The 12,124-nt window shown below is 36.6% G+C and overlaps 1 protein-coding gene across 4 annotated transcripts in view; it reads left to right on the forward strand.

Annotated features, from left to right (window-relative positions):
• Positions 1–12,124, forward strand: part of ANK3 (ankyrin 3) — a 322,189-nt gene that overhangs the window by 199,294 nt on the left and 110,771 nt on the right. For all 4 annotated transcript variants that reach the window (XM_054690069.1, XM_054690067.1, XM_054690068.1 and 1 more), the window contains exons 18-23: positions 3,492–3,590; positions 4,845–4,943; positions 5,028–5,126; positions 5,636–5,731; positions 9,314–9,386; positions 9,538–9,600. In XM_054690069.1, the coding sequence (XP_054546044.1) occupies positions 3,492–3,590; positions 4,845–4,943; positions 5,028–5,126; positions 5,636–5,731; positions 9,314–9,386; positions 9,538–9,600 (529 nt within the window). The remainder of the gene's footprint in view (positions 1–3,491; positions 3,591–4,844; positions 4,944–5,027; positions 5,127–5,635; positions 5,732–9,313; positions 9,387–9,537; positions 9,601–12,124) is intronic.

Consider the following 12,124-nt stretch of genomic DNA (forward strand, 5'->3'; position numbering starts at 1 on the left):
TTTGAATTTTGTTCATACACAAATGTATAAGCCAGTCTAATTATTACTGCAAAATTCAACTTGTCTTAATGAGGTAGAAGAGTTAAGTTCAGTGTGCTCCCCTAATTAAAGAACATTCTGGCACCCCAACCATTAAACTCTATTTTCTCTTGTAAGCTCAGAATAATATATGTCATTAATTCTCACAGACAATTTTTTTCAAGGTACACTTTCAGTGGCTTTGATACCAAAGTATAGAATGAATGACACTTTTTTTTTTCTTTAAAATCCTCCAATCTACTGCTTATAATCTAACCTTGAGTTCACTTTAGAAACATAGAATTTTTTAGGCTGAAATAGTTTAGAAAAAAATTCTCAGGGTTTGTTTTGGAAGACTGTACATTAGCAAGGGAATTCTGAGGACCAAAAGACACACATAGTAAACCAGGGAAACCTGGACATTTCAAACCACTATCTGAATAAAGTATACACAGGCAGAGATACTTCCAAAGAACTTTAACAGTAGATTAGCTGTCTTCCCACTATTATGTTGTACTTAAGGAATGTTCAAGAACTTCACAGAACCTAGAGACTATCCAGTAGAAACTATACATCTTTGCACCCTTTCTCAATTGTTATTTCCTATAATATATCAAATAAGCCCTGTATGAAAAACAACCAACAGAACTTTATGATTTGATAAGGAATTCTGATAGTTTTGTAATCAGTTCTTGAGTTAACGGGTTTTAAAGAACAGGTACTGTCCTTTTATTCCTCCCACCTGCCTATCCACCTTCCCATTTAGCACTAGACTTAGTTTCCTTGTTAAAAAGTAAATATTAATGGAAAGATTTATGTTTCATGAAAATTTATGTTGAACTAAACACTTCATTGCTTTAATTTATTTCTTACCAGAAGTTCTAAGTAGTTTTTAGCAAAAGACCCCGCCATCCTAAGTTACTGCTGAAATGCTTTGACGATTTAATTTTCCTCTTGAAGTTATTGTTTCCCCACATGGAATTTGCAGATTATAGCTAGTTGTATTTCTCAACACAGCTAACAGAATTTTGGGCAAAACTGTTACTGTTCTGAGGTAGTTGTGATTTTGCTATTTTCAAGTAAATGCCATTTTTTAAAAGATTTATGCATACAAGAACTGGGGTACAGGCCAGAGATGTGGGGGGGAGGGCGGTGAGAGGATCCAGCAGAGAAAGAGTGGGGAGCAGAACAGGCAGACTAACTGAAATACACTGCTGAGGGGAGCAGCAGGCGAGTCAGGAGAGGTCTGCCATGCCATGTGGGTCACCTCCCCGGCTGGCCGGGAAATCAAACTCATGCTTCATAGGTTGGCCTTAACCCCTTGCACCACCAAGGAGGCCCCTAAATGCCAATTTTTAAATGAGCAAGGTTGAAACCCCATAAAAGATTAACAGACAAGTTCTGAACTCCAACAGGGCTGTTTCAAGCATCACATTTGTTTTCAAAAATCTTTTATATCAAAGTCATGAATTCAAAAATAAAATTTTCTTTTTAATTTATCCAGTTTTGCCTAAAAGATACTTGCTTTTTCCTCTGATTCAATCATCAGCAAATGGTTTAAATGCTAGATACTATATCCTGATTATATAAAGGTTAAAGATACAATATTTGTCTGAATAAGTTCACAGTGGTTAGAGGAAGAGAAGAAAACAGTGTTTAAATGCAGGCTTATGATGTTCCTGATAGAGTTGAGCTCATCAAGGTGTGCACATAAATGTGACAAGGAGGGACCTCCCCTGGTGGCATAGTTGGTTGAGCACAGCGCTGTGAAGCTGTCTGCAGCCTCTGCAGCTCTGGTTCCATCCCAGCTGGCGAGGGTCCCCACATGGTGTGGCAGACCTCTCCTGTTGCGCCCACTGCTCCCCTCAGCAGTGTATTTTGTCAGTCTGCCTGTTCTGTTCTCCACTCTGTCTCTGGTGAATTCTCTCACCCTCCCACACATCTGGCCGTACCCCAGTTCTTGTGTAAAATAAATAAATCTTTAAACAAAAAAAGTGGCAAGGAGACCCTTTGTGAAGCAAGGAGAGAGGAGATCTGGAAAGTTGCAAGTGACTCTGAGCCATTGGTGGAGTGGGTCACCATGGGGGCAGCATGAATGCAGACAGGAGCACATGCCACAATATATTTCCCGGTCTTTGCTGAGAACCAGCAACGTATCTTCAGCATTTTAAAAAGTCACAAACTTAGAATAGGGGAATCTGCCATTTCTGCTAAATTTTATGGCTGAAAATGTTTGTTTTCTCAAAAGCAGAACATGGAACATTGTTCTATGATTGTGTCAGTGTTTGGGTGGTGCCAGTTTTGGCACTGGCTTATTTTTCTTGGATTTCAAGTGACTGTATCAGTCCCTCTTTCATATTTCCTCGTATTCAGTGTAAGTGAGCTTCCTCTAAAATTTTATAAACACTATTTAAAAGTCATGAGCAAAATGACTCTTCCTGAGTCCTATAATTTGTTTGGCAGAATAGCAACCCCTAAATAAGTCATGTTTGGCATCTAAAGGGCCCCGTAGGCTTCCTGATGCTGCATTTGAATCGCTCCTTTCCTCTGACAAGCAGTTCAGCCTGATGCTTTCATTGTACAGATGCTAACCGGGGACAGAAGGGGGTTGGGGGTAGAGAAGGCTCCAGAACAGAAGATATTAAATTCTGTGCTCATAATGGATGAAAGGAGAATCTGGAAGCACTCAAATCAACTCACTTTCTTGTAAATAATTATTTATGGAAAAAATACAACTACAGAGGATTTTTAATCCAGAAAAGAGTCTTAGTGATTTTTTTTTTTTTTTGGCCATGAAAACAACCACATGACCTATATATTCTGTGATAGAGTCAGTTTTAAAAGTTCAGTCTTGTTAAACCCCTCTACCACGTCAATGGCCTGGAAATTCTCCGAGCATTCACAATAGACTTCATAGGCCATCTTATCCAGAGCAATATACAGAAAATATTTGTCAATATTAGTATTTGCTAGGTATTACTATTCAATGGAGAAAATATGTCAACACTCACTTTGTAAGCAATTTTAATTTTAATATCTTCTGCTAAGCTAATGCCATTGGTAACGTATTAAATTTCCTGCATAATTTTGTTAAAGGTATTTTTTAAAAATTAGTATTGAAGTAGGAGGAAAATGATATAATATCTGGGATTTGCTTTAAGATATTTCCACACACATACACAAAACGAAGGAAAATAGGGCTGGGTAAAGCACATGTAGGAAAACCTTGGTAATTGCTGTCTGTGACGAGTATACAGGTTCAGTCCAGGCCCTTCTCATTTGAGGATGTCTGAATTTTTTTAGCCTGCAGATAACAACGCTGATGTGCTGGCATATAAACTTATTCTATACATGTTTTCACATAGAAATTCTAAGCTCATTTTTCTAGAATTCATAAGTTATGCTTCAAAATATGCTTATGTGTGCCACATTCTCTCTCTTAGAAAAATGACTGTATTTTGAATCTTTTGCAGAGTGGCCTGACCCCACTCCATTTGGCTGCTCAAGAAGACAGAGTGAATGTGGCCGAGGTCCTCGTAAACCAAGGGGCCCATGTGGATGCCCAGACAAAGGTACATACAAAGAATATGCCTGAAGTGTCATTGGGTGACTCCTAAATAGAAGCAAGTACAATTTTATAGGAGAAAAATATCTACCATCCTATCCATTATGCACAGTATTTCATATGTCCATCTGTGTAAGGGAAATCAAAATCTGGTTGTAGTATCCCAAGGCTTTATTTTTAATGGCCTGGATACCTTATCCTAGCCACAGAGCCACAGCCCCCTGTTCTAACACCACTGATACTGTTACAATAGACCTGTCCTCCAAGGGCAAAGAGTGGAGGCTTGTTCTTGCCTTAGTTTTTGTGACCAACTGAAAAAACAAATATGGAAAAATTTGTCAGTTATTTGTGACCTCTAGCTATATTTTGACATAGTCCATGAATAGAGATAAATTAAGGGTTATTGGACCATCACTCACTTGATAAATTCCTTGTAGTATATGTGGTTGCTAGCATCTCTTTCTCCACCAAAAATAGCTCATGTCATAATGGGAAAAAAAAAAACCTGACTAATCTGATATAACACCATGACTTCAAACTCAGGTAAGAAAAATGGATGTTTTGTGTCATCGAAGATACAACTTCATATTAATCTTTCTCTGAACATTTTCTTCCAATGCTAATTTTATGAACTGTTCATATGAAACTTATTTTATCTATTCAAAAACATAACTCTTCATTCTCTGTATCCTGAGGAATTAGCCAGGTAAAAAAGACAGAGTAGACATCAAAACCAGAGTGAGTTTTGCTTATATTCTTTATTTTGCTTAGGTATTTTCAGCAAGATAAAAGCCTTTCTTTAGAAATGTGCAACTTTGTATATTCATTCACCCATAATTATATCATTTAACCTCATTTTATACATTTTATACATAAAGTATAGTGTTCAATAAATTCTAGTCCAAGTCTGCCCATAGAGCAATCTTCTGACTCCTTGACAAGTCACAGGATCTGTCTGCCTGGGCTATCTATTACTCCCTCTGTTGCTCCTTTTTGTCCTGAAAAATGTATTATTAGAATAAAATAGCTGTTGGAGAGAGAGCACTTTGGGAAATTAAGTAATTATTTGCATGTGAAATAATATTGTTATTTACACCTACCCCCTGAGAATTATCAATAATCAAGGGTGTTTTTGTTGTTGTTATAAGGGAAAAAAACTTACCAGCTCAAGAAGCAAGGTTAAATAACATTCTTGTTACCGTTTAGCATCACTCTTATTAAAAGTATGCTAATGATATTTCTTTTAAAAACAATATTACAGATGGGATACACACCACTCCATGTGGGCTGCCATTATGGAAACATCAAGATAGTTAATTTCCTGCTTCAGCACTCTGCAAAAGTCAATGCCAAAACAAAGGTAAATTCCTTTCTCCTTTGTACCTACCAAAATCATTCATTTTGTGTCCAAGAAAGTAAGAGTCCTTCCATGTCCCTTCTGCAGAATGGGTACACGCCACTACATCAAGCAGCTCAACAGGGACATACGCACATCATCAATGTCTTGCTCCAGAACAACGCCTCCCCCAATGAGCTCACTGTGGTAAGAACAAGAAGCCAACTCGGGGAAGAGAGAAGGTGTAGACTGGACACCAGTGCCACCTTACATTTCTCATTGTGCACCACTATTGCTTGCTTGCTTTTGCTAATAGACATAAACAGATCCTTTGGTAGAATGAACAGAAAAGTATTATCACTATATTGTCATGAGCTGTTCAGAGACAGATGTGATTAGCATTTCACATTTAAACACTACTGAGTGCATTAACACTCAGTAGGGCGTACATATATAAGAAATAAATGCATGTTTGTTTCCTTGATTTCCTTGACCTTTTAAAAGTTTTTTGGATTCCCCTGTGTAGCCTCAGCCCAGTCTCTGCTGTGTGAGCAGAACAGGTTAGGTGGGTTTTTTGCAAGGTAGGTCTCCAGTCAAACAGTATGTGACAGGGGATGTGACTGAGGAGACACCCTACCTTTTGAACAGGCGAAACGGGTACAGACATACAGGCACTGACATGTGCTAATTCCTTGCGCTTATTTTCCTCTTGCCAGAATGGGAACACTGCCCTAGCCATTGCCCGGCGACTTGGCTACATCTCAGTGGTTGACACCCTAAAGGTTGTGACTGAAGAGATCATGACTACGACAGTAAGTAGTGGATCCCCCAGCTCTTGAGAAATGAGCTTCCTTCTCTCCTTTCTCAGACCACATCCCATGTTTCCAATGCTGTCACCTCATTTCTGGCAGCCAGCATAGCAAAATTCTCATTTCCGAAATAAAGAAAATTTCAGAACAGTAAAAATACCTTTTAAACATCTACACAAGTAGTTATGGAGTTTCAGGTTCCACAGAAAGTCAAATGCATTTTTATTTAATTTGATATAAATTTTTTTCATGAAATAAATGAAGACAGAAAAGCTTTAGCATCCTTTGGCATTATAAGAAAGGTGAAAACTCAAAGTTGGTTCTCTAAAATTAGTAACTCATAAATGATAATGTATACATTAACATGATTGTAGAAATACATCTTATATTGTTATAAAAGTAACATATTAGAAATAGGGTCAAAATTAATTTTTGCATCCAGTCTCACTCCTCCATTCACTTATTGGAGTTTGCATAGGAAAAACAATCGATTGTTTTATTAATATTTAAAGTAAATCCTTCTGGGTGTTCTGGTAAAACTTTACCAGAAAGGAAGAGCATCAGATACATTTTTACAAGCTGCCATCTCTAGGATGAATTCTTCCTTTATAAACCCATCTACTGCCTTTGAACTGTATCCGAATTTGGTTACTTTGGAATTAGGAACAGATACTGAACTACATATGAGTTATTCCTGACTGCATGACTCAACAGGCCTGAGACTGACTCTGTGCATTGTAAATGTAGGACTCTGAAACATTTGGAATTATCAGCTCTGCCTCCTTTTCTCGTTTGCCACCTTCCAACATGAAGGAAAGCGTAGTTAGCATCTGCAAACACTTTGTATGCACAATGCTTTATATAAAAACATGGGCGGAGAGGTTCTGCAGCACCCAGCAGGTTGAATTATTTGGCTATGTACAGGCTTTTAGAAATTAAATAATAAGCCTGCTTATCACAAGGGAGAAGTTTTATAATTCATGAAAAAGAAAATAGTTTTAATGGATTAGAGCAATGGTTATCAACCCAAACACCTTCCTAGTTCGAGAATAGCACTTGCTAAGAGATAAATTCCCACATGTGGTGTTCATACACCTCTGGAGTATTTCGTTATCTTAAAATCTGTTTTTAAAGTCTTTATAAGAGTTTCAACAAATAATGCTTATTATCTTAATTTTATAGAGAACTCATGTGGGCAAGGAAAGAACAAGTATTCAAAAATGACCAAGAGTCACACACTATAAAAGTTTTGAATTCACTGCAAAAATTGTATTATAGAACTTCTGTTTCAATGTTAGAGAATTGAGACTTGCCTAATAGTCTGACAAATAAAAATCTTAGTAGATTGATTGTAAATGTCTTTATCACCCACCAGGCAGTGCAAAATGTGTCTTTGATAACAACAACCCAAAAAAGGCCTAGGAGAAAGTGAAGTTACATACAGAGGAAATAAAGTTATATCCTCAAGAAATCTACTGAAATAGAAGGGCTTCAAGGCCTAGTTCCCTGTGAAAGACAGAAGGTGTATAGAAGCAGTGTCATTTCACTCTCTGCCATCTACTGACTAGGTTAGTGACTTTCTACAGAAGACAGGACTCATGCTGAAAGGGAAGGTCCCAGTTTGCTTCATGAAGGAAATGTGCTTTCCACCCAATGAAGTTCTCACATTGAAGGAGAAAGATCCATCCAAGTCCCTAAAGATTTAGTCTAGCACTCTGGTATTTGAGAACTTGTTTCAAACTGAGACACCACCTTGTTAGCTCCTTTTCACAGCTGCATGTGATCTAGTTTATAAGAGGTCTGATGTAATGCAGGTTGGCGTCTGTGGTGTCAAGCTGACTAAACCGCTTCCACAATGAAGTTTTACATAGGAAATTACTAGGGTCCCAGATGCCATGATGACTGTTTTCTCAAAAATCTTCACCAGAAGAATGTATCTTCCATATGAGTACAGCATGTGTTACGGTAGTTAATAACATTGCCATTGTAGTGGCATAGGAAACTGTGTGGAGAAGCTGATATTCAAAGATACAAATTAAACAGTTCACCTTATATTGTTTAAAATGCTCAGTTCCTTAAGAAGCAACAAGCAGAACACCCCTACTATGATACCACTCCCTAATGAAGGGAACCTGGGCTCCTGGGAGAAAGGGCTGAAGCTAGAACTGACTTGTATAAAAAATATACGAGAGGAGTCCAGACCATTTTGTAGTGCCAAAAAGTAAGGAAATGCTCTGTTCCCCATAAATAAGTGAACAAATAAACACCACTCACAAAATGACGGGGATATGTTAAAGGAACACGAGAATGATGTAAAAGAGCTCCCAGTAGCCAAAGCTGGGACAATTTGAGCAAAAATAAATAAATAAAGTAGTTTTGAAACTATAATACAAAGTTAAAAATAAGTATCCATGCCTCCATACTGCTATAAATAAATAACTGCATAAATGGGGAAGACAGATTTCTCAGTGAAAATAATTCCAAATAATTTATGAAAATACTTCATCCTCAAAGAGGTAGAACATAATTCACCACTGCTTAAGTGTGGGCTGATAGGACTTTCCTCCAAAGAAAAGAGAATGAGGGCCTCCCTGGTGGCGCAGTGGTTGAGCGCTGGGTTGCGAAGCTGCCCGCAGCCTCTGCAGCGCCGGTACGATCCCCGGCTGCTCCCCGGCCACTAGAGGAGGGTCCCACATGGCGCGCAGACCTCTCCTGCCGCCCGCTGCTCCCCTCAGCAGTGTACTTTGGTCCTTCTGCCTGCTCTGCTCCCTGCTCTGGCTCTGGTGAATTCTCTCACCCTCCCGCGCTTCTGATTGTACCCAGTGCATGTACAAACAAAACAAACAAATAAATAAATAAATAAAACATGCCTCTATTAAAAAAAAAAAAGAAAAGAGAATGAGAATAAGAAGATTTTCTAACATGGAGTGTTGCCAGTTTTTTTTTTGTTGTTGTTTGTTTGTTTTTTTAAGGCTGTAATTTATATGGATAAAATGCTATCAATGAGGAAGTAAAAGATTCACTGGGGCCTTTGATCTATGATACACTCACTGTTCTTTAATTTTTGTGGAGGTTAAAATGATCTTGTGACTGTATTACCTCTAAAATATTTAGTTATAAGAATAATATAGGCAACTTAATGTTTCCTTTTATTCTAGGAATTGAAATACACAGACAATAGGAGAAGACAGAATATGTGTACTGTACTATCAAAGACATACTGTTTGCCATTCATTTGGCTTCTTTTTGCTCAAGACTTTTAATGGAATGGGGTGGCAACTTCAATAGACACTGAGAAAGTGTAGCAGAGGAGTGAAAGTGATTGCTCTTTCCTTTGAAAAAGCATTTTAGGTTTTAAATCTTGACTTAAATCTTGTCAGCTGGTGTGCTTTGTTATAAAGAATTTGTTCTGCTGTATATATGGTGAAGACAATTTTGATGTCATTTTATATGTGGGGGCCTTAAGATACTCAACACCTAAGTCCCAAAATGTCTAATGTTTAATTTATAGAGATTGCATTATTTTCTCATTGAAATGTAATTCTGCTTGCACTAAATTGACTGCTTTTTTTTTTTCACTACTAGACTATCACAGAGAAGCACAAAATGAATGTTCCAGAAACAATGAATGAAGTTCTTGATATGTCTGATGATGAAGGTATGAAAATGTTCTGAGTTCATAGTAATAGAGTGACTTTTTTTTCCTGAAGAAAGTTCATTGCAAAATTGTTTTAGAAGCATTAAAATGTTTTGTTTGGTATCAAGTATTGCATTTTTCACCACTTATATTGTCCACTTGAATCATGCAGTTCGTAAAGCCAATGCCCCTGAAATGCTCAGTGATGGCGAATATATCTCAGATGTTGAAGAAGGTATTTGCAAATTCTTATTGTGATGGGACTTAACTACCAGCTTATCTTCCATTTCTTATCTTTGGAATGTAACACTTCCTTGAGTTACTAACTTTTCATCTTATCTTGAGATTATTAATCTCTGTATCATTTAAACAATGTGTATTTGGTGTTACTGGTTGTCTCCTTTTAGTCTCTTTAAATCCCCTCTCTTCCCACCCATTTTCCAACTTGAAAATATGTCACTAATTATCTGGATTATTTTCTTTCTATGTATATCTGTAAAGCAGAAAATTGATGTTTTTCTTGTTTTACATAATCTGAATATCTGACAAAGGAAAACTGATTATTAATATAGCCAAAATATCTTTTTTAAAAAAAGAAAAAGTATCCTTAAAAGTAACTGATTAAATGCCCATTATAAGATTTATTCTTTGTAGTAAAAGCAGCTTTTGATCTTGATATAAAAATGAAAGCTCAACCTGAACGAAACTGCTTTCAAAATACAAGTTTTCAATATTAATTTCATGAAAGATCAAAGTTAAGTAATTGTAGCTCTCCTTCATGAGCTTAAAAAATCTATTTGTGTTCTGTCTTTTTAAAATTCAATACATTTGAACACATCATGATATATAGATAAATGAAGGAATGACATGTGAGAGTTCACTGGAAAACTAACATTTTTACAGTGAATAAATATTATAAAGATGGCAAATTGGGGAATTTTATGAAATAATGAAATGTTTACTATGATAGAATTTATATTTATACTTTCTTGCATGACCAGACTCTCCAAAACTACACTGTCCCTTATTCTCCTACCATTTGCCATCTCATATGTAGCATTTTGCTCCTGGATCAGGCTTCATATTGCTAGCTTTTCTCTGCCTTTAGGTAATCTTTCCTATTTTAATTATTGCTTCCTTCTTTAATTTGCACAAATTTCACTACAATGTAAATAAGGGGAAACCTACCTGATCCAAAGTGCCTTAAATTTTTCAGTGTCCAAAGACTGCCTACTGTAAGTGTGTTTTATCTGGGGACTTCACATCTAGAAAAGCTAAGACCTGGGTGATCAATTAGGGACCTGGGAGGACCTGTTTACTGTTTGGAAATGTTGTTTTGATAAATGTTGAAAGCTTCTAGTTATCATTTTTCTTTTTCTCTAAAACATCAACTATATGTTAACCTCTGTTTATCCCCAAATGGATAATATTTGTATCATCTTTAGCATTTTAAGAGCTCTATACCTTACTGTCATATTATATTTCAATGCCATCTGATACATTTTTAGAGCAATTTCCTATGTGCAGAAGATTAAAAAAGTGTTCTCAAATGCAAGTGTATATATGTATAACATGATTCAAAATTGTTTTTAAAATGAAATTATGAAATATAATATGATAATCATAGACATGAAATTTGCTAGATCTTAACAAAATTTCCAAAAATATCTGCATTGATGAGAGGCCAAGTTTGAATGGACTATATGATAGCCTTATATAAGTGAGTAACCCAATAATTTCAAAAAAGGAGAAATTTTGAATTTCTACATTGAAGAAAATTGATCTATTTAACTAGAAATGACAATATATCCTTTAAATTTATCTCACCTTGGGAATTTGAAAAGCATATTTTAATTCTGTTTCCCTCTTTCTTTAAATTCATTAGCCTTTACTTTCTCTGTGTGTCCAGGGTCTGTTGGAGTCAAGTGACCTTTGATCTCATAATGTTGTAGAATTTAATGTTGGAAGGGGTTGCTTAAGTCACTCAACCTGAAAAATTACCATTTGGTGCTGTTTAGGGGGTTCTTTGCCCCAATGCCTCAGTGATGGAAGTTACCTAACACCCAAACTGCCGATTCCATTATCAACAATGTCTACGTGGAAAATTCTTCATTTTACTGAACATTCTATCACTTCCACTCATTGGCTCCAGCTGAAATACTTGACACTATTTAGAAAAAAATCTGCCTCCACATCTTTCCAAAGAATTGGTTTGGAAGGATGTGATGATCAGTTCAATGTGTCAAAAACACTTCTCAGATTGCTCCATGATCAGATTCTTCTCCAGGCATCTTATTATTGCCAGTTCCTTCCTCACCATCACAGTCAGTCTCCATGTGCATTTCAGTGTGTATCCCTCTGAAGTGAACTGGCTGGAACTGAGCACAGTACTCTAGGTGGAGTCTGATCAGAGTACAGTGTAGCAGGGCTATTGCTCTGTTCATGGGAAATAGTAAGATCCATATGGAAGAAGATTTTTTTTCAAGGGTATAGCATGTATTTAATTTGACTTGTTAATATTGCTGTCAGTCAGTGTCCCAGTATTTTGTTTCCATGTGTTCCAGTAAGCCACATTGACATATTACTTCCTTGTCTGCTGCATAAACAACCATTTCTAATATTACTCCAAACCCCAAAACAAATCATTTTGAAATTTTTATTTTAAAGGAACCTCTACAATTTTAATGATAGTATTTCTGACTCCTTTGCCTGATAATCTTGCCAGGGCTCTGCCAATTTAGGTGGATTTTATGCTGCCT

Source organism: Talpa occidentalis, unplaced genomic scaffold (genome assembly GCF_014898055.3).
Source record: "Talpa occidentalis isolate TD23 unplaced genomic scaffold, MPIMG_talOcc4v2.1 talOcc4.8, whole genome shotgun sequence".
NCBI classification, from domain to species: Eukaryota; Metazoa; Chordata; class Mammalia; order Eulipotyphla; family Talpidae; genus Talpa; species Talpa occidentalis.